This window comes from Danio rerio, chromosome 6, assembly GCF_052040795.2.
Source record: "Danio rerio strain M-AB ecotype USA chromosome 6, GRCz13ab, whole genome shotgun sequence".
In the NCBI taxonomy this organism is placed as follows: Eukaryota; Metazoa; Chordata; class Actinopteri; order Cypriniformes; family Danionidae; genus Danio; species Danio rerio.
Genome location: NC_141026.1, coordinates 60,950,001 through 60,975,329, shown reverse-complemented (window position 1 = coordinate 60,975,329; position 25,329 = coordinate 60,950,001). Strand labels below are relative to the sequence as shown.

Here is a 25,329-nt window from a genome sequence, read left to right as displayed (position 1 = left end):
CAGTTTAAACTCCTCCATTTCTCATTTAAAAGAAAGTTTATTCTCCATTTCCTGCTTCTCTGCACAGATCTCAGCAACTGTGCTCAAATCTGATCAAATATATCCAATATTCATCTAAAACATAACAAAATATCTAAAATAACTCTTGCATTACTCAGAGTTGTTTACATTGTGAAAAAACCTGGGTTGTCAGACCCCATCATTGGGTCAACTATATGGACAAATCCAACAGTTGGAGTAAATAATTTAATTTTAATTTAATTTGTAAAAATTAATCCAATGTGTCCATATTTCGTTGGTCCAACCCAGCATTTTTTAGTGCAGAAGCTATTCTCCATTGCCTTCTTTTCAAAAACAATTGTGCTCAAATTTGACCAAATACTAAAAATGAAGGGATGTGGTGACAAATATGGGCTAGTTGGGTTAAAAAGTGTAATTTAAATTAAACTGAAAAACTTAAGTCAACTTTTTGTCTATATTTGACCTAATATTGGGCTAACTGAGCATTTTTAGAGTAAATATTCATCCAAAATATGCCAAAATATTCAATCTGGCATTGCTCATTTATAAGATCAGTTTACATTCTTAAAAAAATAGAGATTCTTGGGGTTTTTTATTCTAACATTGGTACAAATATGTACAAACCTAAGAGTTGGGTTAACAAGTAAAGTTAAATTAAACAAAATAATTAACCCAACTTTGGGTTTGTCCATACTTGACCCAACGCTGGGTGTGTTAAAACAACCCAGCCTTTTAAAGTAAGTAACATTTATCTAAAAATGCCTAAATATTTCATTTAAAATCTGAAATCTCAGTTTAAACTCCCACATTTCTCATTTAAAAGAAAGTTTGCCTTTTCGACTCTCAACAACTGTGCTCAAATCTGACCAAATATATCCAACATTCATCTAAAACATAGCAGAATATTCATTTACAAGATCATTTTACAACTTTTAAAACAGCTGGGTTGTTGTACCACATTGTTGGGTCAAATATATGGACAAACCCAACAGTATTAAAATTTATTTTAAATGTAGTTTTTGAAAGTTGTAGTTTTGACTGTGGGTTTGTCCATATTTGACCCAACATAGAGTTAAAACAACCCAGCATTTTTTAGAGTGTGGAATCAAGGGTTAATGGTTATTAGGTTTACATTAAAAGGCCCTTGTGTATTTGTGTTTACAGAGTCTAAAGTACAGGATTATTCATCTGACTATAGATTATCAGGCCACGTTTATGTCACTTAACTATATGTCTGTCAGCACTCTATAAATGCTGGGTTGTTATAACCCACTGTTGGGTAAATTATACACAACCCCAATGTTAGGTTCATTTGTTAATTTCATTTAAAATATATTTATATTATATTATTAACCCAATAATTGGGTTTGTTCTTGTTTGACCCAGCATTATGGCTAAAAATAACCCAGCATTTCTTAGAGTGTACTTATGTCATATATTTCAGGCTGACTCCCATGCATTTCACAGTGTTTCTCTCAGATTCAGACACCACAGCAATAAGCTCGCTCAAATATACAAGCATGTGTTTGCTAAAACCGACATTTACGAATCAATTATCGAAAAATGGCAGAATATTGAGCTTAAATAGTGGATACAGCCACAATACAGCACAATTGATGTACAGAAATAAACCTGATTGATTTCTGCAGTGATTTAAACAAGCTAATGTTAGTAAAACATGTAAGTTATTATTGTAACCCACATAAAAAACACTATAGCAATTTACTATTGTTTTGGAAGCATACTATAGTAAAGTACTATTGTGGTAATTATATAGTTGTTATGGTCACACAAAAACCATAGTAATATAAAAAATACTCCTCCTATAGATTATATTGTGCCACAATACACCACAGTTTACTGTAGTAAACACTAAAGTGTACTACATTATTTATTACAGTTTATGAATTCACTACAGTTAATACTAGAGTATGCTGGAGAACTCATTAACAAATATTTAACATATACAGTATAATACACTTTACTATAATGTGTATTCTTCAGAAACACTATAGTATTGACTATAAATTACTATAGTATTTTCATCACATGGAAAGTTACAATTTACATTATCAACTGCATCTCCTTTATTTGTAGACTGACATATATTTAATAAATAAATAATATACACATTTTAAAAATACATATTTACTTTATAATAAATATACAAAACGTTACAGCTTAGCAGTTCACTTTAGTTACTACAGTATGCTGGAGTAGTCATTAACAAAGTGTTATAATATATAAGTATAACACACTGCACTATAATAGGTAACGTTACGGTTCAAAAACACTGTAGTATTTACTATAGTATCTTCCTCATTACGTGAGAAGTTACATTACTAAACAATTTCTGCGTCTTGTTTATTTACAAAATAAAATATGTGTACTTAAAATAATAAACACACTTTAAAAATAATAATATTTACTTAATAATAATAAATATATATAAAGTTACCTCACTAGCTTCGAGTACAAATTTAGCCCAACTGATGGAGGGATGCTTCGGTGTTTATTTGTTTACAGAAAGAAAAATCCAAATATTAAAATCCCGTCTAAGTGTGGTAAATTCAGTCATTTTCTTCTCATAAATGTGTGTTTTTCGGTCTTACCGGAGAGCGCAGGTGCCTCGATGTTCCCGTAGTTTACCGGACGGTGCTCGAGCTCCAACTGTCACTCAAACAGCCTCAGTTCGGCTGAGGGGCGGGGCTGCCGGATCTGTCACGTGACTGAGAGGAGCCAACCAGAGACGTGCTTTATGAGCCTACAGAGCCGCTTTTTGAGGTAAGGTCTAGAGGGGATACAGCTGCGGATACTCACGTCAATACGGCGTGAATTTTGTGACACTGTACAATAATTATAATAATTTATATTCTTACATCACTATGAGGGGTAGGTTTAGGGTTGGGGTTTTAGAATTTACATGCTAAAAAAAGATGGGTAGTTTGAACTCAATAGTGGGTCACATACCTAACAGTTGGGTTAAAAATATATAATTTACTTTTAACTAAAAAGTAAAACAAAAAATACTTTTGTTACAAGCTGTTCTCTATTGCTTGCTTTCTAAAAAAAAAAAAAAAAGCAAATAAAACTAAATAATTATGCTCAGGAAGGTTGCTGCTTCGAGTCCCGGTCGCTGTGTGGAGTTTGCATGTTCTCCCCGTGTTGGCGTTTCCTCCAGGTGCTCCGGTTTCCACCACAGTCCAAACACATGCGCTATAGGGGAACTGATCAACTAAATTGGCTGTAGTGTGTGTGTTTGTGTGTGTGTGAATGAGTGTGTATGGGTGTTTCCAAGTATTGGGTTGCAGATAGAAGGGCCTCTGCTGTGTAAAACATATGCTTGAATAGTTGGAAGTTCATTCCGCTGTGGTGACCCCTGATGAATAGTGGGACTAAGCCGAAGTGGATTTCAGATTGCAGCTGTATCTCTTCTAGCAACAACCCTTCTTTTGAAATTATAATCTGTTTCCTGTGTTTCTGTATTGTTTGGTGCTTTGGCAGAAGTGTGCACTTTATATTATGCTAATTAAGCATGATAGCAGTCTTTTCTGAATAATTACATACTTTAATAAAAAGCAAAACAAGAACAAGTTGAAGTTATCAAATTAACAAAAGAACAAAAATATGCAAGAAATGTGAAAGAGTATTAAAGAGGATTTTTATTATTATATTATAAGTTTTTCATGAACAGATAAAGGTCAAATAAATTTTTTGTGTAGCATATTTATATATTTTTATCATTTTCATTCATTGCTGCAAACTTAAATAATAAATAAAATAAACAAACTGAAAAAGACAGAAACAGTCAACTAAATTAAGGTTTAATTAAAGATATTTGAGCTCAGATTTATTTTATTTTTCATATTACCTAAGCCATGGATAAAATATAATTATAGTATAAAGTGTTTCACTAGTAACAGATTTTTTACAAGTCTATAAATATAAATAAACATGTAAATATGAATAATAGATCAGTGAGACATTCTGTATAACATCACATTAACAAATATTAACAAATAGAATGATGTGTAATAATGTTAATTCAAACAGCAGGTAAACATAAATACAGCTAAATGTAAGAGTAAATTCATATCTCACTAATTGATGAAATAATATTCATTCATTCATTTTCTTGTCGGCTTAGTCCCTTTATTAATCCGGGGTCGCCACAGTGGATTGAACCGCCAACTTATCCAGCATATGTTTTTAGGCAGCGGATGCCCTTCCATCATTGGGAAACATCCATACACACTCATACACTACAGAAAAGCAAATGAATGAATGAATAAAACAGATGTGGTCAATATTATTCACCCCCTAAAGATTCATTCATTCATTCATTTTCTTGTCGGCTTAGTCCCTTTATTAATCCAGGGTCGCCACAGCGGAATGAACCGCTAACTTATACAGCAAGTTTTTACACAGCGGATGCCCTTCCAGCCACAACCCATCTCTGGGAAACATCCACACACACACACACACACACACTCCGGAAAAATTAAGCCTACTCGATTCACCTGTATACCGCATGTCTTTGGACTGTGGGTGAAACCGGAAGCACTCAGAGGAAGCCCACGCCGACACGGGGAGAACATGCAAACTCCACACAGAAATGCCAACTGACCCAGCCGAGACTCGAACCAGCAACCTTCTTTCTGTGATGAGATTGTGCTACCCACTGCGCCACCGGGAAGCCCTTTTTGATGCATATTTATATTTTTTTACATTGCTGTCTAACGCAGGTATTTTATAAAACATTATATTAATTAATTAATTAATTAAATTAAACCAATTATAAGAATATTGTTTTAATGTTCATCCACCAACATTTATACTTTACAATTTGGATTAATAAAACAGTGTCGCAGTGAGTAGCTCTCTCACCTCACAGCAAGAAGAGTTTCAGCTGGGTTAGCTGGGTGTGTTGGCGTGGGTTTCCTCCGGGTGCTCCAGTTTCCCCCACAGTCCAAACACATGCACTATAAGGGAATGGGTGTTTTCCAGTGCTGGGTTGCGGCTGGAAGGACATCTGCTGCGTAAAACATATACTGGATAAGTTGGCGGTTCATTCCGCTTTGGCGACCCCTGATTAATAAAGCGACTAAGCCGAAAATGAATGAATGAATTTGGATTAATGCTAACAGCAAGTGAATGTAGAGTATAGGATGCAATAAAGTATTATATTAACAAACATCAACAAATTCATGTTCCTCTAACTAATGACATACAAAATTTATCATATTTTTAAATAGAAAATGAAGGTAAATATAGCTAAAAATATGACTGTTGTATTCTATAAAAAAATAATAAATATTTACAAATCAATATCCCATTGACTGGTAAAATTCTAGCAAGTATGAGTAATATTGCTTTAAATATCAATATGAGAAACTATGCCACTAACAAATGAAACTAAAACCATTTTAAAATGCAAACAGAGAGGAAATGTAAATATATTATATCTGAATATATGACAAAAAATTATGCAATAAAAAATTATGTTAGCAAATATAAACTAATAAATTAATAAATGAAAATTATGAATATTTTTTTAAATTGCAAACAGGAAGTAAATATTATACACAAATTATTATTTATTATTATATAAATTAAATACTATTTATTATATATATTATAAAATGTATTATATTATATATTAAATAATAAATAAATGTTAAAATAGTAAATAAATCATGAAATACATCATTTGATTTAAAAAGTTATTACATGTAGAAATAAATATATATAATAATATAATGCGGGAGTGTATGGGTGTTTCCCAATGCTGAGTTGCGGCTGGAAGGGCATCCACTGCATAAAACATATGCTGGATAAGTTGGCGGTTCATTCCGCCGTGGTGACCCCTGATTAATAAAGGAAATAAGCCAAAAAGAAAATGAATGAATAACTAAACAAATAAGAGTTTTATATATTTTATTATTAAATTATTAATAATAAATCAATTAAATAATACATTTATTATTCTATTTGTTTATTTGTTAATGAATATTTAAGAGTTATTATATATAAAATGATCAGTTGGAAATTATGTATATGTTAAGAATTGATTAGAACTGTTTTAAGGATTTTTATTATCTGTTTTTTTATTTTCTTATACTTGTCTTTTTTATTCTTGTTTATGTAAAGCACTTTGAATCGCCACTGCGTATGTATCTGCGGTTCTCAAACTTTTTCCATCAAGTACCACCTCAGAAAAAAATTGTCTCTCCAAGTACCATCATAACGAACAGTATTGAAATACAGAAGAGTTGTAGGCCCAATAAAGCAGCTACAGCACTGCACAGTTCAAAAACCAGTCAGATTAAATCCTATTATTAAGAATATTTATTATTGTCAGCCACAGTAGCACAATAACACTGTACTGTGCTTAAAGGTAAACAAACAAGCAAACAAACAAACAAACAAAATAGAATGTCAAAATGTGCTTTTAAAAGTTAAATTAAAATGGTAGACTACTGTTCTTAAAAAGTAAAAAACAAAACTTATAGTAGCCTATTCATCAAAACCTGGAAATATTGCTTGGACCTCATAAATACAGTCATCATATTCATAGATAAATCATTTGTGATACAAATTTTTTTATATATTTTGCATGTAAAGGATAAAAGGATGCCTGCGCACCACAGTTTGAGAATCACTGTGCTATATAAATAAACGTGCTTTGCCTTGCCTTAAAAACTAAATAATAAAATAAAAAAATACTAAAATACATGATCATATCCATATTCCACTGACAGCTAAAACTGCATTTATACGAATTATGAGTTATATTGCTTTGCATGTCAACATTTAGAAATAAATCAGATCCTAGTGACAGATTAAAATAAAGTTATTAGAATTATGAGTAATATTTGTTTCAAGTGTAAACAGCGAGTTCATATAAATATAGCAAAATATAAAATAAGGAATGCCATAAAACACACACACACACACACACACACACACACACACACACACACACACACACACACACACACACACACACACACACACACACACACACACATATATATATATATATATATATATATATATATATATATATGTATATATATATATATATATATATATATATATATATGTATATATATATATATATATATATATATATATATATATATATATATATATATATTATCGCTTTAAATACAAAATGTTATCGTTAGTAATATGCAACTGAGTCGCGGTGATTCGAGCATTTGCAAGCGGCATCGACCAATTATATCAAGGCGTTTAACACTTTAACCAATGAGCGTACACCACCGTTTACGCCTGCAGTTTTGCATTATGGGTATTGTAGTCTCCACTCAGCATGAATGGGCTCTATGCACGGCGGCGCGTGACGCATTTCCGGTAAAATTTAAGACCCCGAGCCTACTTCCGCCGATCGTACAGTACAGTGCTACAACAGGAGCGCTACTGATAAAAACGAGTAATGTTTTGGACAGTTGTCTTAATGTTTTATGCCATTATAGCCCACTTATATATGTTTATGTCAGCTACATAAATATGACATCTAAACGTTTAAAAGTGTCATTTCAAAGACGTGAGAACAGTACTTGTAGATACCACTGCTGTGTTCAGCAACGCACAGCGTCAAAAATTGAACTCTTACCTTAGTTTCCACACGTTTCCAAAAGACAAAGTCGTGCAGAAGAGGTGGGTTGTTGATATTAAACGTGAGAATTTTACAGAAACAGAAAAAAACAAGAGTGTAGCTGACAATTTCAGTCTAGAAAACTGATCGAGGCTCGAGTGCCAACCGGATGCAGAGATTTAAAGAAAGGAGCTTTTATGGCAAATAATAGTTTATTTTCATTGCCTTTGAAGTAAAAAAAATTAACATTAATATACATTAACATTTCTTAAGCTACTTTCTAAGTGCAATTTTTAAATTCAGAATAAAGACCTTTATTTTATTCACTGTACATATAAAATATAATTCACTGTATGCAATTTGAAATAAAAATTGTCAAAAAAATGTAACATTTTGAAAAAAATATTTTATTCAGATGAACAGAAACAATGACATTGAATCAGTTGTTTTCTTGAATCAGGTGCTTCTTCTGTAACTTGTGCATAGAGAGGTATTTGGGCTTATACGTATTAAATAAATAAATAAATCACCCCTCTGTTTCATGGAACTTAACACATAATTGATCCATTCCAAACAATTGTTCATGTGACAACTCACATTACACATTTCAGAGTAATGGGCTGTCTGGAAAAGCAAAGCAACCAAATGTTTGCATATCCCACTCTCAGCCACACAAGAGCAGGAGCTATTAACTAGCAGACGATGGCATGGATCTTCTGACGGATGTCCGCTCCAGGATGAAGTAACACATAAAATTTTCTAGCTCTGAATCTCATAATGTTACCTAGAAAACAGAAACAAGAATATTAATAGGTTTTTACAGAGAGTCATTAAAGGCAGTTCACTCAAAACTGAAAATTCTATTTCCTCATCCTTTGCTTGTTCCAAACCTGTTTGAGTTTCTTTCTGATGTTTAACACAAACAAAAATACTTTGAAGAAAGCTGGAAACTTGCAACCACTGATATTCATAGTAGTTCTTTTTCATACTATGGAAGTCAATGGTTACAGGTTTTCAGCTTTCTTCAAAATATCTTCTTTTTAAAGGCATCTGCAGCAATATCATCAGATTAAACTACACAGTAAATCATTAATTTAAATTATTTAAAAGTAGCTCCCTTTAGTCACACTTTAAAATAAGGTTTCATTAATTAATGTATTTGCTCACTATTAAAAGAACTATTTAATATTTAATAGTTAACATTGTTAAACTAATTTACTAATGAATAAAAATCCAAAGTCATGCTTCTTAACATTAGCTATTACATTGTGAGTTAACAAGCACAATGAATAAGCATTTGTTCATTAATGTAAAAAACTAATAAACATTGAAATAGACAAATTGTTGATGTGAAATTAACTAATGACACCTTATTGTTTTATAGAAAGCATGCTATCTCCACTGTTTCAGCAATAAATCTCAGCAGTGATACAGTGCTATTTGTCTGTTGTGGATGGAACGGCATTGTATTATTTTATTCCTAATATATCTTGCTCAATAATCATGCTTACAAGCTAAGACAGCATCTGTGTTTCTGTGATTATCCGAACTGAACAGTGGTGGTCACTTTAGAACAGTAAAAGTATGAATGGGACAGAATTTCACATGTAAGTTATGCTGTCCTACTCTCAGCTGGTGAGGAGACTCCGATTTCTTCATAGATCTATCGGTAGTAATGAGCTCTCACTGAGATCTTATTCCTGCCCTGTTTTTACCTGACACTTTGAGACAGAATTACATACACATATGATTATTTTTACTTACGTGATAAAGCTGCAGATGGACGGATCGTAAGAGTATTAACGCTAAAGTTAGCCTTCAGGCTAGCTGAACTTACCTTCATAATTGCACAGGTAGGAAGATGCATACAACTTGAAACCCTTCTCAAGCTTTGCTCTGCGGTGTTGTAGAGCACATCCGGACAATCATTTGCACATCGTTGACCATAATTTACTCGCAAACAGCGAGTAAATATTGACGACTCTGCCATAATACTGTTTACCTCCGCTTAAAATCACCCAGACCGGAAGCTGGACCGCGGCCTTAGACAAAACGCGGAAGTAATGCGTGCATATAGCCCATTCTACGCATTTCCCGAGAGCAGATGACATCTAAAAACTACAGTTTCTCTGTACGGCTGCACGTGGTGTGACGCTCGGTTGCATCAGCGGCAATAGTTGATCGCTTCAGACCGGTTCTGCTCGCTGTTGTCGGTATAAACGGCGTGTCGGTCTGACTTTAGGAGCATAATCGCGGACGGTGAAATGAAGCTGTTTATCGGTGAGGGAAACCCGCACTGCCTGAAGGTGTTGGCGGCGCTGGAGCTCAGCGGAGTCCGGTGTGAAACTCAGCTTGTGAAACACGAGGGTGAGTGTGGAGGAAAGTGTGTGTGTGTGTGCCGTGTGGGATTGTGAAGTGTTGTGAATGTTTTGTTGTGGTGCTTTTGGTTGAAGTATATTTAGTTTTTGTTTTGTCGATACTGTTTGGCAATTTTCAGACTTTGAAGACATTGAGGTAAAGTTTACCGGTCATTTTAACGGTTCCTATAACGTTACGATAACTACAATTATCGATCTGAAATCCCACTCAAACCCATAGCTAATAATAAATCACAAGAAATAAAGTATTGTCAAGTGTCTCTTCGTTATTTCCACAGCTGTACACACATGATAATACTTTAGGTTTTCAGTAAGAATTAAACTAATGTCAATAAACAGTGAAACAGCTGTTTAACTTAGCCTTTAAATGTCATAGGTAGATAGATGGATAGATAGATGGATAGATAGATAGATAGATAGATAGATGGATAGACAAAGATAGATAGACAAAGATACACAGATATATTGATGTATAACGTTAGATAGATAGATAGATAGATAGATAGATAGAGGTAAAGTTGGTTTTATATTGGGATGTTAAGACATTCTCCTTAATAATATAATTTCAAAAAAGTATTCTTTGCAAATTCTAAATAGCGAAATCATATTAGCAGCCAATGACCATTAGAGTACAGCATTGTTTACAGTGAATTAGACAGTGTAATGTTGATTAGAAGTCATACTAGCATGCTTATTCCGATTGAATATTCAAAGTAACATGGCAAACAATATAGAGACCGCTAAATGAACAAATGTGCGAATATAAAACCAAATTTACCTCTATAGATAGATAGATAGATAGATAGATAGATGTAAAGTGCATTTATATTTTCACATTCGTTCATATTTGAAAAGTAACAACTTGTGACATGATCCTATATTGTTTACGTTGAATATTGGCTCTAAAATCCCAAGACTTTAAAACAACTTATTTAATTGAACGTAAATAATGTTGTATTTTGATAGTCTTTGGCTGATAATGTGACTTCCCTGTTTATAATTAGCAAATAGTACTTTTCTTAAATTATATTTAAGAGAAAGTCTGAATGTTATGAATGCAAATGTTGTCTTGAAGTTATACTTGCATGTTATTTCAGACCAAATATTCAAAGTAGAATGGTAAACAATATAGGGACTGTGTTAAAAGTTGTCGCTTTTCAAAAATGAACAAACGTGGGATTATAAAACCTACTCTACATCTGTCTGTCTATCTAAAAACTCTCTTTCTGGAGGTAAAAAATACAGTCAGGGGCTAAACGGCTGTTTCACTTTTTATAAGTTGTTTTCTGACTGAAAATGTAAAAATGTTACGAAGAGTACAGCTGTGGAAATAACGAAGACGCACTTGAAAATTTGCAGTATCTCTGTATTTATTGTTAGCTAATCTTAGTGGAGTGAAATGTTAATATTTGTTCTATTTACCATATTATCATTTTTAGTTTTCATTTTTTTTTCATTCCAAAATGACTGTTAGTCAGATGAACAAATGTGTTCACTTTTCAGTTTGTCTGGATTTATTATTAGAAATTAAAATGGTTAATATATGTTTATTTTAATTTTTGTTTTATTTAAAATATAATCCATTCATTTAAAAGATTTAGTTTTCTTTTTAAAATAATTGTTGGTTAGAGTAACAAATATTTTTATTTTCTATGATGGAAAATCAGGGCAATATTACAGCAAATATCGGTTTATTAGTATTGTGTTTTACAAACATTATCATAAATATGTCTGAAAACATGCCACTATAACTATTGCTGAATACATGTAATTTTACTAGATTAAAGATTAAAGCAAAAACTATTATTTACAAAACTGAAAAGTTTTATATGTGCATTAAAGGAATAGTTCACACTAAAATGAAAATGCTTCTAAACTTTTATGAATTTCCTTTCTGAAAACATGAAGAATGTTTTGAGTTTAATTATGCAAATGCAGCAGAAAATACTATTGAAGTCAATGCCTGTTTTTTTCAGCATTCTTCAGAATATCTTCCTCTGTGTTTAACAGATTAAAAAAAACCAAACAGGTTTAAAATAAGTGGAGGATGAGGAAATTTTCTTCTGAATTTCCATTTTTGTGTGAACTGTCCCCTTTAATAGCCTGTTTGTTATAGCTATGAAAGTTCCATTGTCTTACTGTGGAGTTGTTCCAGTGCTTTGCGAGTGTGTTTTTGTCCAACATGAATGTGTCTCGTGTGTGTGTGTTTGTGTGCTATAGAGAAGGTGGTCCCGTATCTCACACACCCCGTGTTGCCCATCCTGCAGTTACCCAGCGGTCAGCATCTCTTCAGCCCCAACAGCATCTGCCAGTGAGTGCCGGACATTCACGCACACATTCAGTGTAACAACACTTTCAGTTTCCAGAAACATTACCTGTGATATTTTGACCAATAATTATTTGAAGACACATTAAAAAGACTATTTAAGGATCACAGTTTGATATAAAACTATATGCAAGCAGATGCCATGAAACTGTCCACTTGAACAGATAGAAGAAAAATAAAATAACAAAAAATGATCAGATATAGATTGTAGTAATATCAGTTTTTAAGCTTGTCCAATAACATCACTGCAATAATGGTCCAACTTTGAATAGTGTTGTCTTTTGAGCCTGGCAGTTGTACTCTCAGTATGATAACCAAGGTAAAAGTTCAGGGAGTGGGTGTCACGTTTTTAACAAAATGGTTTTGGTAATCCCCACGTAGCATCTGCGTCTACATTTGAAGTGGAGCTCCATAGCATTGTATATTAATATCCTTAGCCGTTCTTCTTTTTCTGTTAGTTTGCTATGAGGGAAAGATGCACAAAGAAAGCCCCACCCTACTCAATATTTTATCCAGTTAGAAGTGCGTCATTACACTGAAATAAATCTCAGAAACTTCTAGCTCATGTGGACTTTGAACCACTAGGTTTCACCAATTTGGCAGCAAGAAGTTTTTGCATAAATGTAACTGTAGTTATGTAAAAGTAGTTATTCTTTGATATAGTAGAAGACAGAATTATTCACCCACCTATTATATTTTAATTGTTTTATATATTGCATTTTTTCCAAGAGATGCTTAACAGATTAAGGAGTAATGGAGATGGTGTCTCGACTGGAAAAAGCCTAATTCTTTTTTAATATTTGGTTGGAGTAACACTATTGTTATTGTTATTATTATTATTATTATTATTATTATTATTTTTATGTAGAAAAAAAGCTGTTGTCAATATTATTAGCCCCCTTTAGAAATTATTATTCTTTGGTTTGTCCACAGCAGTGGTTCCCAACCCTGTTTCTAAAGGCACACCAACAGTTCACATTTTCAACCTCTTCCTAATCAAACACGCCTAAATCAACTCATCAGAACATTAGAAGAGACTCCAAAACCTAATAGATCAGGGGCCTGTTTCAGTAAGGAGGTTCAAACAACTCGGAGTTTAAACTTGAACTCTGAGTTGATTTACCGAGAGATTAAAAGCTCTGAGTTTTCGGTTTCAGAACAGCTGATCTGAGTTGGGTCAATCAACTTTGAGTAGACCACATCAGAGTGAAGCGCGTGCACCGTGACTATAAAAAGGCATTATCAATGGAGCGCAGATATTACGAGTGACTATGGCAACATCTTAAAAAAAAGAGATCAGCATTTCTTTCTCCAGCTGAACTTGATGTGCTCATGCAAAGTTATAGAAAATATGAGTGTATATATTTAAAATGAAGCAACCATCAGTGAAACAGAGACAGCGTGGGAAAACAGCTGCCCAAGTTAATGCGTAATTTTTAATTTTAAGTATTTAAACATTTTAAGTATAGCAAAATAAGTAATGTAATGTGTGACGTTTATACTTTTTTTTTCTAAACTTTTATACACTTTTTATCAGTTTTAATTGATTTAACAGTGCACTTGTTATGTGTCTGCCTTTTTATTGATCAAGTGATAGAGGTTGATATAACATTAAGAAGGTAAGCAGTAATAAAATAATGTAGACAGAATAATAATCCCATTAATCTAGTAACAGTGCATGTCGAAGGTTAATTATTTATGAAAAAAAGGACAAGCCTCGTACGTGACTTTGTTCTGTGTGTGACAAAAATGTAGGCAATAGCTGTTTCCATCAAAATATAGGCTATTACATAAATTTGTGCAAAACTGGAATAACGCCTAAAAATAAAGCAGCGTTTTTATCCAAAGAGTCAAAGAGAACAAAATCGTCACTTCCTGATTAACTTGCGCCAAATATCAACAGTAAAAACAGAATTACTGCGGTAGAAGAAGCTGCATCAATGATTTTTTATTTAATTAATGTACCTGTCCTGAGCCTCAGTCAGAAGACAATTGACACACAATGAACACGTGGGGGCGTTTGAAGCCAGACGCGGAGATCTTGACACACTCCAGACACTCGGAGGTCATTAATAATATACACTAATACTGAAACAGTAAATGCATTTTAGAATGACTAAAACAACATTTAAGATGTTCTGCAGTGTGCTCAATCTGCTGGTTTGTCCTTTCACACACATTTTCATCATCATCTCTAACAAACCTTTTTTTAATGTACATACTGTAATTTGTTAAGTGCACTTCGTAGTTTATGCGCATCTTTTCTTATCAAATAAAAGTTTAACCTACTCAGTTATGCACATGTTATATTATGCGTATTTTCAAAAGTTATGTGAATCATGATGTTTCCATCAATCTTTTTTATGCACATCTCCAAAATGAGCTCTAAAATAGGTGTGTGGAAATGTAAGACTAATGTGAGAAATACGCTTCATCTTTAAAAAGGGGAGGAGACCGACAGAAACTCAGAGTTTAGGGAATAAAACCTGCTCCGGACCAGGTTAGATTCACGGAGTAAGTTACCACGGTAACTGACTCTGAATTAAAGTTAACTCTCTTTTAGAAACAGGCTTGACTTACCCTGATTTCTCGAGTTCAACAAACCTGCCATTTTGAAACGGAAAACCCAGAGTTTCTCTCATTTCAGGGTTAAACTACTCTGAGTTTTAACTTAACCTGCTTTCTGAAACAGGCCCCAGATAAGGGAGACATCCAAAATATGTACTGTTGCTGTGCCTTTAGGAACAGAAGTTGGGAAGCACTATAGAACAAGCCACTGTTGTCCAATGACTTGCCTAAATAACCTAAATAACAAATAAAAAAATCTATTATATACTGTCATTATATGGAAGGTAAATCCTGCCAATTTTAAATAAATCAAATAAAGATTGGAAATTAAAAAATCAGATTAACTATTTCATTTTACAACACTGTTTGCAAAATATCTGCCGAAATTGAAAACAAAATGAAATGATTTAGTTTTCATTTTCAGTTTGACAACACATTGTCTGTCACCAGCAATGTAATTTGCAGATGATCCCTAACACTGCGTACATGACTGTCTGGCGAATATCAAACCTAAAACAAACTTTACCGAGCTGATTTAGCTGTCTTTCAAATATTTTAGTACTAACAAGTTGTTAACGTCACAAGACCTAATAAAGTACACTATACGACTTCATCACAAGGCCTACCGCACTTACGCCTGTTTCACACCGCAAGCGTCAGCGGCGCGTGAGCAGAGCGTGCACAGCGCGTATGTCGAGCAGTAGCAGCACACAGGCGTTTGCCTTTCACACCAGCTGCGTCTGCAGCGCGCAGCTCTTCCGCAGCTGCTGCAGAGATCAACCTATGTGCTTTATAAGTACTGATAAGCAGTCAATAACATGCATGCTAATAAGCAACTATTTATAGTGAAAACTGGTCTCTAAAGTGTTCCCAATCAAAATTAATACATTTGGGATGATTCTGTAGGGGAGTAAATCATGCATAACATGTAATAAACAAACCAAAAGCATAGATTAATGCAACAAAGCAAAGATGGAAGTGAAATAAACAATTGTATGTATTATGACTCTGTATTTGTATATGTAAATGTAAAAATGACACTGCAAAGTCAACTCAACCTTGCATATCTTTGCGATGTGACTATTGCACATGCAAACATTGCGATATCGATGCTGAAACAATATATTGTGCAGCCCTACTGCACAGTATTGATAAAGACTTCTACATTGGTATATTTTCATTTTGATTGTTTGAGATCAAATGTACATAAAAACTACATGGTTTTTGTTGTATAAATAATTAAATGCAATTAAATTTAGTTAAAGCCACAAGCATAATATGTCCTTGTGCTCAAATGCTTTAAACTGGCTTAAAATGTTTACACAGACCTTAAAACCACTTGTAATTCATAAAGTTTCAGTATTTCATGGTTAAACTGCTTCTAAAACAATTGCAAATCCTTTCATGACCTGCTGATATGATCAGGAGTAGCTGTTACAGTATGCCTTTGACTTCAAGCCTGCAGAAAATAACAACGTTAAACGTCTTCACAGATATCTGTTTGACATCAGTGGTCAGAAGGCGACAGACGCGACAAACCAGTGGCTGGAATGGGAGGCTACAAATTTACAGGTGAAGATTATTACATTGCACATCATTAAAATAACTTTAGATAGTTTACATGTACAACACGTTATCTTTTCAATCATGTTACAGTAACCCTGTCAGATTGAATGGAGCTTTTAAAGGCCTCTTGCTGATATAATAGAGTGACTGGATCAAAACACACACACACACACACACACACACACACACACACACACACACACACACACACTTTTAATGAGTTTTAATTTCACTTTTGGTTATTATGTAAGTCTGTTTGTTCAAACAACTTGTTTTTCTAATGCATCAACATTCCATTAGTTTTAATCAGAGCCCAACCCTAAAATCGGAAGGCTCTGGTTGAGTTATTTCAGGAGTATGATGTTCACTGACTGATTTACAGTAGAAGAATTAGTAGCCCTCTTATGCAAATTACATTTCTTTTAAAACATTTCCCAAGTGCTGTTTAATAGAGGGAAGATGATTTGAACACATTTTTGAGCGTAATAGTTTTAATAATTAATTTCTAATGACTGTTTGTTTTTGTTGTTGTCTTGATGGCGTGCATAATATTTTACTCATTATTATAGATACTAGTATTCAGCTTAAAGTGACATTTGCCACTTTCACACATTCAGACCTTTCCGGAAAATTACAGGCCCTTTTTGAAAATACCGGTAAATTCGTTCTGGCTATTTTCCAGAAAGAGAAGTTGTAACATTACCGGTAATTTGCCGGAATGCTGCGCTGTGTGAATGCAGAAGGAAGATTGCCGGAAAGAGCACGTGCACGTCTAGAACGTGCTGTTAAGAGACGTCTGCTTTAGCCAATCAGAACAGTCAGACACATTCACGTCCGCGCTGTTTCTGAGAATAAAAGACTTTGAATATTTTTCCAGACACATTTAGCTGCTGGATGTTAGTCAGATCACGTTTGTATGTTCATCTTAATGCCAACCGTGTAAATAATTATCGATAAGATGTTTATGATAAGCCGTTGTTTGTTCACCTTCAAGCTTTGCGTGTGCCTGTGAAACAGCCTGTGAGCGCCAGCACACACACACATATCGTGTACATCTCGACATGCGAAAGTGTTTCTCTATGTGTTTTCATCAGAGTTGTTCACAATATTGATCATCCACAGAGTTTGTGATGTAGTCAAATGTTTACAAACACAAGCGCAGCCGTTTAGAGCTCATTTCTGGTTAATGATGTCAGAATTTACCCGTATTTTGGAATGTAAATGGTCTTTTCCGGAAAAATTCCGTAACGTCCGGAATTTATAACGTTTATGAATTCACCTGTAAAATCGTTCCTGGAAATTTTCCTAGATATTTACTGGTATCAATGTGTGAAAGGGGCTATTTAAAGGCTTATCTAGGTTAATTAGCAAGTCATTGTAAAAAGTCATTGATTTATTCTGTAGGCAATCGAGAAAATACATTTCTTAATATTCAATAAAAAGTTCAGTGATATTGTGTACATGTAAATATATATTTCCTTTAAACTAAAATAAATAAGACTTTCTGCAGAAAATAAATATCCAGAGTTCATACGGTCATGAAAAACCTGGAATTTTGACAAGGCATTTTCCAGGCCTGGAAAAAGTTTTGTAAGAACTGAAAAACCCATAAAGTTTTGGAAAAGTCATGGAAATTAGTTTAACAAATGTCTGTTTACTTAAATATGGTTAGTTGTCATCTTCTCTGTCCATGGCCAAACACATGCTCTCACATTAGTGCTGTGTGAACAATATTTAAATACACTTTACATGGAGGTAAAGATTATTTAAACTATATAGATAGTTGCATGTTTTATGATATGTTGTAATAACTTTAAACATGGATCCTTTTTCTCATTATTTACCAAGTATACGTGGACATTACACAAAACATTAGGTCATGAAAATTAGCTTGAAAGTCCTGAAAAAGTCATTAAGTTTTAGTTGTAAAATGTTCATGAACCCTGAATATAATAAGGAATTGCTGTGAAAAAACCTGTGTTGTGCATGTGTGAGTGTTTTTTTTTTTTTTTTTTTTTGAGCATGTATAGTTTGTGTGTGTGCGTGCGTAAGCAAATATATATGATTGACCTGTGTGTGTATGATGTGTGTGCGTGTCTGCATATATGATTAACCTGTGTGTGTGTGCGCTTAGCCTGCAGTGCTGCAGTCTCTCCAGCTGGTGGCGCTGCAGGGGAAGCGTGTAGAATCCGCTGCTGTGATGAAGGAGCCTCTGAGCTGGCTGGAGCAGAGTCTGAGCAAGAGAAAGACATCATTCCTTACTGACGTGAGTCCTGTACACACACACACACACACACACACACACACACACTTGTTTTTGTGAACTGTGCAGACATGCAGTGGGCTTTATGGTTTTTGTACTGTATTTTCTGTCTCCCTAACCTCCCTAGGCTTTACAGGAAACCGCACTTTTACTTTCTGAAAAGACTCACCCTGTATGATTTATGGAAGAATGTGGATCTGGGCATTGGGTCTGTTTAACCAGTAGTTGCATATAGGTTTTTCATAGTTATGGTAATTGTGAGTGAGGGTTAAAAATTTCATCAACACTTTGACATGAATGTTTTTATCAAAATTATATTTTCAAATTAGAAAAATGGTCAATTCTAATATATAAAACTGCAATAATGCAAACTACAGATAATGAATAATGAAGTCAGATAATGAAGAAAAAAAACATAAGTGATGCTATTTGTTTTCATCTAATAATCTAATATTTGCTAATGTATAAATCATGTATGCATGGATGTATAATTAGCACTTATTTCAGTTAATATATATATATATATAGGCAAGGCAAGTTTATTTATATAGCGCATTTCATACACAGTGGCAATTCAAAGTGCTTTACTTAAACAAGAGTAAAAGAGACAAGTATAAAAAAATGAAAAGTATAAAAATAAAAATTATAAAAATAAGAATAAAAAATAGATAAAACAGATAAATAAATAAATAAATATATATATATATATATATATATATATATAAATATATATATAATAATACAATAATTATTTATTATAATAAAATACAATAATTATGAAGTCAAGTGTGAAGGCCTGTTCACTAGTTCAGAAAGTTTTTAAATAATCAAATTTAAGGTTGATATTCCTGCAAATATTCTTATAAAACCAGTTGTTTAGTTTACAAAATGAATTATTTTCTGCATTCCACATTACTTATCTGTAAGTCCGTCTCATCCTTCTTTTAATTATTTATTTTGTAATTTTAAAAAAAGTGTTTTTCTCAAGCTTCTGTTCACCTTTTATAGATTTTCACTGTATGTCGGGGCGCAATTGAGACACCAGGTGGCAGCATTTCTCTGTGTTTGTGCTTATGTTAAAATCTATATTCCTTCAACTCAGTCCCTTTATTTATCAGAGGTCGCCACAGCGGAATGAACCGCCAACTTATTCAATATATGTTTTACACAGCGGATGTCCTTCCAGCTGCAACCCAGTACTGGAAAACATCAATACAAACTCATTCACACTCATACACTACAGCCAATTAAGCTTAAACTTTGACGATTTTAAAACCTTGACTTTTCCAAACCGCGCTATACCTTGAAAACGGTTATCATCCCATGCCTAAGTCATACTCTAGTGTGCTCCAAAACAATGTCAACATTTGCATTAAGAAGTTTGCACTTTGTCACTTCCACCTAAATGAATCTTTTATTTATTTTTTTGGCGTCATCTGTAAATTCAATTTCTCCTCAAATGTTCTGAAGTCTTGGCTATAATGCTCTAAGAAAGAGGTACTGATCATTCATCTTTTACATTATTGTTAGTCTTCTGACAGCTCTTCACGTTTGAGTCGTTCATTATAATGTAGAAGCTTAATCAATGCACACGCTCTGACTCATGATTAGTTCACATTTTGAATCTTTGTGTTTTTGATTCATTTTATCATCATGTTCAGCATGTAAAGAGACGATCGACTCAAACCTGAGGACTGCAGAGCTGAATGAATATAATCTTTATCTGGCTCTGGCTGAATATGATTGGCCTGTTTTTTTTCCACATGATGTGCAAAGCCTGATTAGCACCTGATAGAAGAATCGAAAAATGAACTAATCTTCTCCTCCACCTGCACAATGTGCGAATGAACGAATCACTTCCTGAGTCATGTTAAAGATTGGTTCAAAATGAATGAATCGTTCAAGAACAACCCATCACTAGTTCAAATCAAATCTGCATGTTTCAAAGCACTTCTTGGGATCTTTAGGAATAATCAAACTCCAAGACAGAAGTGTAATCTTACAGAGTTAGCTGTCCCCGCGGGCTCTTAAAAAGTGTTAAAGTCTTAAAGTAAAAAATTGAAATTGATGGCTTTAAAAAGTCTTAAATTTGCTGTTCTAGGTCTTAAATATTTCTGCACAGGTCTTATTTTTGCGATGTCCATGTAACGCTACATCTAATGCTCATTTAAATTCTTGTTGTTGTTGTTGCTAGGTTTTTGGGGTGTTGTAGTTCTTTATTTCACTAGTCCAATTGTAATTTGCGGTATTACAACTACAAAAAGGTCAGCTTGCAATAGCCAATCAGCTTTCTGATATTAAACTCAATTTAAATTTGACAAATGTGACATCATCGCTGTGTTTGCGGAAGTTCGCTTTGAGTGCGCGCGACATGATTTCGGCTGGCAGAGTATGCCGTTATTTCACTTACAAATGTCGCAAGCGCAGTTTTATAAGTTGGAAGCGCTGTAATACGAGAGAGCAAATCTCTGCTCATGCGCCGGTTTCCTTTGTTCATGGACAAAACTGCTTGCGAGCTCTCAAAACACTGGCTGCTCACGTGCGAATGATCTGCTCTCGCTCCGTCAGACTCCTTTCGTGCTTTTTCAGAGATGCTTCAGCACACTGTAGTGTTAAGAATAGTGAACTGATAAAATGAAATACAGTGTTTTACTACAGTAAAGTGTGGTGAATTGTATAATAATATACCCTATATTGTACAAATAAAACTAAAGCACTGAGTAGTTTGTTTTTAATACACTTGTTGTGTTACCATAGCAACTATAGTATTACCACAACAGAGTAATTGAAGTACTTTACTGTACTTCACAAAACTCTGTACAGCAGACACTAGTTCACTTTATTTTTAGTGATTAAATGGGATTGATAGTGGGATTTATTTGAAGAGTGAATAGTACAGTAGGCTGTAATACCTAATTAGGTTTTTACCTATTTTCTATCACGGTTGCATTTCTGCTTGCCAGAATGACCAATAATTATTGGCTAGAAACTGCAACAGCCATGAGAAAGGAGGAAAGTTTTTGTAAAACTTTGGAAAAACCTGAGGGATGAGTTTGTTAAAACAAAAAAGAGGCCCCCAAAACATCTTCATTGATAATGATTCTCCTTTTATTCGTCTGATTTTACTTTGTTTTTTTGTAGCGCCCCCTGTCATTTAAAGGGCCATGAAACCCCCTCGTTTCAGCAGGATGTTTTCACACCTCTACTTTGGAAAAAGTCAGAAAAGTGGGTGTGTCCAGCTCTGTTTAGGGGGGAGTGTCGGAGGAAGAAAAGAGGCATGGTGTGGGAGTGTCTATTTGGGCACGCTGAACTTCAGAGTCAAAACACACACCCACAGCGGACAATGTGATTGTGTTTACATGGACATCTGTAGTCGAATTATTTGCCAGATTATTAAATGGTGGACTTTACAGGACTTTTTTGCAGTTTGGCTCTTTCATTCAGGGAATTCATTCATGTCCCTCCCGACAAACGAGATATTTGATTCGAGGAGCTGCTGTAAGCATGTATTTTTCATGCAATGTTTGATACCGCACGGCGAATGAGAGAAAAAAATAAACTCTGCATTTCCCGGAAACTTAGATGCACACGGCAGGTAGCGTCAGAAAGCCGCGTGTGTTTTTCCGGTCACAAAATCCAACACGAGGTTATAGTTTGGTTGTAACTGTTAGTGCTAACTTGTTTACACTCGTTGCAATAGTTTGTTTGATACGAATAAAATACGAACTGAATAAACAAAGAGCACTGGTCACTCACTTACCAAATCTGTAGAGACAGGACTATCACCAGCAACTAGAGCCGCGTCTTTATTAAGAGGAGACTAAAGCGAATCCGGATTTCAGCGTTTGCAGATGAGAACAGCTCTCAGGTAAACAATGTTCCTCCTTAGACACGTAAGTTATTGTTGTCGAGCGTCGGGTACACTGTTAATCCACACGTGAGTCTGCGCTCTCACAGAGAGAAAATGAAAACAAAACTTCACTGCAGCAAACTATAAAAGCAACACTTCACGCTTGTTTTGCCAACACAACGTGGCGTCTCTGTCGTCTAAACACTGTGACAGTAATGAATATTAATGAAGTTGCAGAATAGAGCGCGCTGATTGGTTTGAACCAAGCTTTACTCATGCATTAATGCAGCACACTGTAAGACGTAATAAGACACACTCTGGCACAGACGTCCAGTCTGCACGCTGGAATACACGCTATTATCTCATGACCGTGACGCAACTTCAAAAATTCGTTTCAAACCGGAAGTACGAATTTGCTTGAAATAACGCAAAAACAACCAATTTACACTTTTTAGTGAAATATAGGTGTCCTGATAGTGTTTATAGCAGTGTGGGACACATATACCACTGTCAGCAGCTCAACACATGTGTTCTGGTGTTTCGTGACCCTTTAAAATAAAAATCTCAATGGTGAACGTGTCAAGTATAAAAGCCTTAATCCGTTTCGTGAGTTGTGCGATGCGGTGCCAGGTTTAAGTATAAATCTGCATTAACATGTTTGTTTTTTCTGTAGCTCAATGGTGCATTTAACCTGACTTTACTACTGTTCAATTTAAATAACTTTATTTTACCCCTAATTTTGCGCTTTTACATTTTCTCTCGCGTGTTTTTGATATTGCGATATAGGTCTTAAATTTAATACTTAATGGTCTTAAAAAGGTCGTAAAGGTCTGAAATTTGACATGATATCTGCAGAGACCCTGTGTTATTAATCTGCCTGCTGTGTGTGTGTTTCAGGAGGTGGTGTCAGTGGCAGATGTGGTCCTCTGGGCGGCGCTGTATCCTCTGCTGTCAGACAGTGCATTTGAACCCGGTACGATCTCAGTGTGTGTTTGAACAGTGAATTATTTTTTGGTGCTGTCGTTTTAAAATTTCTTGTGTGTGTGTGTGTGTGTGCGCGTGTTTTTGTGACATATCAGGACACAAATCTGTATAATGACATGGGTATGACACAGGTATTACAAAAAGCAGGTGAAATATGAGGACATTGGTGACGTCCTCATTTCTCAAAATGCTTATAAATCCTACAGGATGAGATTAATCAGAGTAAAGCTGAACTCAGTCTGCTGTGATGGTTGGGTTTAGGGGTGGGGTGGGGTGAGGGCAATACAATATACAGTTTGGACAGTATAAAATGAATGAAAACCTATGTAATGTCCCCACTTTTCACAAAAACAAACGAGTGTGTGTGTGTGTGTGTGAACGTTTGTGTTTGAATGCATGTTCGTACAAAGTGTGGTTGCACATGCATGCGTTAGCTTTGGTGTTCATTAATCTGTGGATGTTTATGCACTTGTAAGTGTATGCACTTGTCTGTACCTGTGTGTGTGTGTGTGTGTGTGAGGTTGTGTTTGTGCGTGGATGTTCGACTACGTTTGGACAGATTCTGTACATCTGCTTGAGCGTGTGTTGTTTTTAATGGATGTGTTTGTGTTTTTGTGTGTGCATGAATGTTTGAATGTGCTTGTCTGGACGTGTGTGTGGACTCATTTGTGTACACATGTTAGAGTGTGTTTAGACATGCACACATGTTTTACATCTGCCTGAGTGTGTGTGTTGTTATTAATGGATGCATTTTAATGTGCGTCTGTATGTTTTCATGTTCGCACACACACACTGCTCTGCCCTCTACAGGTGATCTGCAGGCGGTGCGCGGCTGGTTTGAGCGAGTGTGTTCTGTCTCTGCGTGTCAGTCTGCAGCTCTCAGAGTCCTGCAGGGTAAAGGAGCCGAAGCCTTGAAGAGTTTTCTGCAGAAACAGCCTGTCACACACACACCACGCAGAGACAGTCCCAGCAACAGCACTGAGGTACACACACACACCGCAGAGACAGTTCCAGCAACAGCACTGAGGTACACACACACACCGCAGAGACAGTTCCAGCAACAGCACTGAGGTACACACACACACCGCAGAGACAGTCCCAGCAACAATACTGGGGTATACACACACACATAGCTTTATCACCCTGCAGCCCAAGAGCGGTCCCTCACTGAAGCTGAGCAGGGCTGAGGCTGGTCAGTGTCTGGATGGGAGAGCACATGGGAACACTAGGCTGCTGTTGGCAGTGGTGTTAGTGAGGCCAGCAGGGGGCGCTCAACCTGCAGTCCGTGTGAGTCCTAATGCCCCAGTGTAGTGAAGGGGACACTATACTGTCAGTGAGCGCCGTCTTTCAGATGAGATGTTAAACTGAGCTCCTGACTCTCTGTGCTCAATAATAACCCCATGGCACTTCTGCTAAAGAGTAGGGGTGTAACCCCGGTGTCCTGGCCAAATTCTCTCCATCAGCCCTCACCCATCATGGCCTCCCAATCATCCCCATCCACTGAATTGGCTCAATCATGTTCTCTCCACTCTCCTCTGGTGTGTGGTGAAGCACTGGTGCTGTTGTCCTGTGGCTGCCGGAGCATCATCCTCATGATGATGAGACCCCCCTCATGATGGTGAAGGGCTTTTGGTGTATATACAATAAATGCGCTTTATAAATACACACATTACATTACTTTACACTGCAGAGACAGTCCCAACAACACACACACACACACACACAATTCACTTGTTGTGGAACATTCATAAT

General features: G+C 35.2%; 3 protein-coding genes and 1 long non-coding RNA gene across 13 annotated transcripts in view; 2 read left to right on the top strand and 2 right to left on the bottom strand.

Annotated features, from left to right (window-relative positions):
* The window catches only part of arhgap9 (Rho GTPase activating protein 9), a 99,964-nt gene extending 97,245 nt beyond the window's left edge, over positions 1-2,719 (bottom strand). For 6 of the 8 annotated variants that reach the window (XR_015494313.2, XM_087258183.2, XM_087258177.2 and 3 more), the window contains exon 1: positions 2,634-2,719. The gene's annotated coding sequence lies outside the window, so the exon portion shown is untranslated. Of the gene's footprint in view, positions 1-2,479; positions 2,525-2,633 lie in introns of those variants that run through there. The other 2 variants (XM_087258180.1, XM_087258178.1) reach the window with 2 other exon arrangements.
* Positions 2,720-8,028: 5,309 nt separating this feature from the next.
* LOC147843713 (uncharacterized) lies at positions 8,029-9,664 on the bottom strand. Its single transcript, XR_015494377.1, has 2 exons — positions 9,480-9,664; positions 8,029-8,426 (listed from the first exon to the last, which is right to left on the bottom strand). It is a non-coding gene; the product is annotated as an uncharacterized LOC147843713 (long non-coding RNA).
* A 58-nt stretch (positions 9,665-9,722) lies between these two features.
* Positions 9,723-25,329, top strand: part of mars1 (methionyl-tRNA synthetase 1) — a 53,186-nt gene continuing 37,579 nt past the window's right edge. For 2 of the 3 annotated variants that reach the window (XR_015492540.1, XM_087255119.1), the window contains exons 1-6: positions 9,723-10,009; positions 12,241-12,331; positions 16,408-16,486; positions 18,615-18,746; positions 23,491-23,566; positions 24,388-24,560. Coding sequence is in view for 2 of the 3 variants with exons in the window: in XM_087255119.1 (XP_087111245.1) it covers positions 9,907-10,009; positions 12,241-12,331; positions 16,408-16,486; positions 18,615-18,746; positions 23,491-23,566; positions 24,388-24,560 (654 nt within the window). In the remaining variant the exon portion in view is untranslated. 3 annotated transcript variants of the gene reach the window in all.
* Positions 22,436-25,329, top strand: part of LOC147843705 (uncharacterized) — a 999,056-nt gene continuing 996,162 nt past the window's right edge. The window contains exon 1 of the mRNA XM_087258202.1: positions 22,436-22,636. The gene's annotated coding sequence lies outside the window, so the exon portion shown is untranslated. The remainder of the gene's footprint in view (positions 22,637-25,329) is intronic.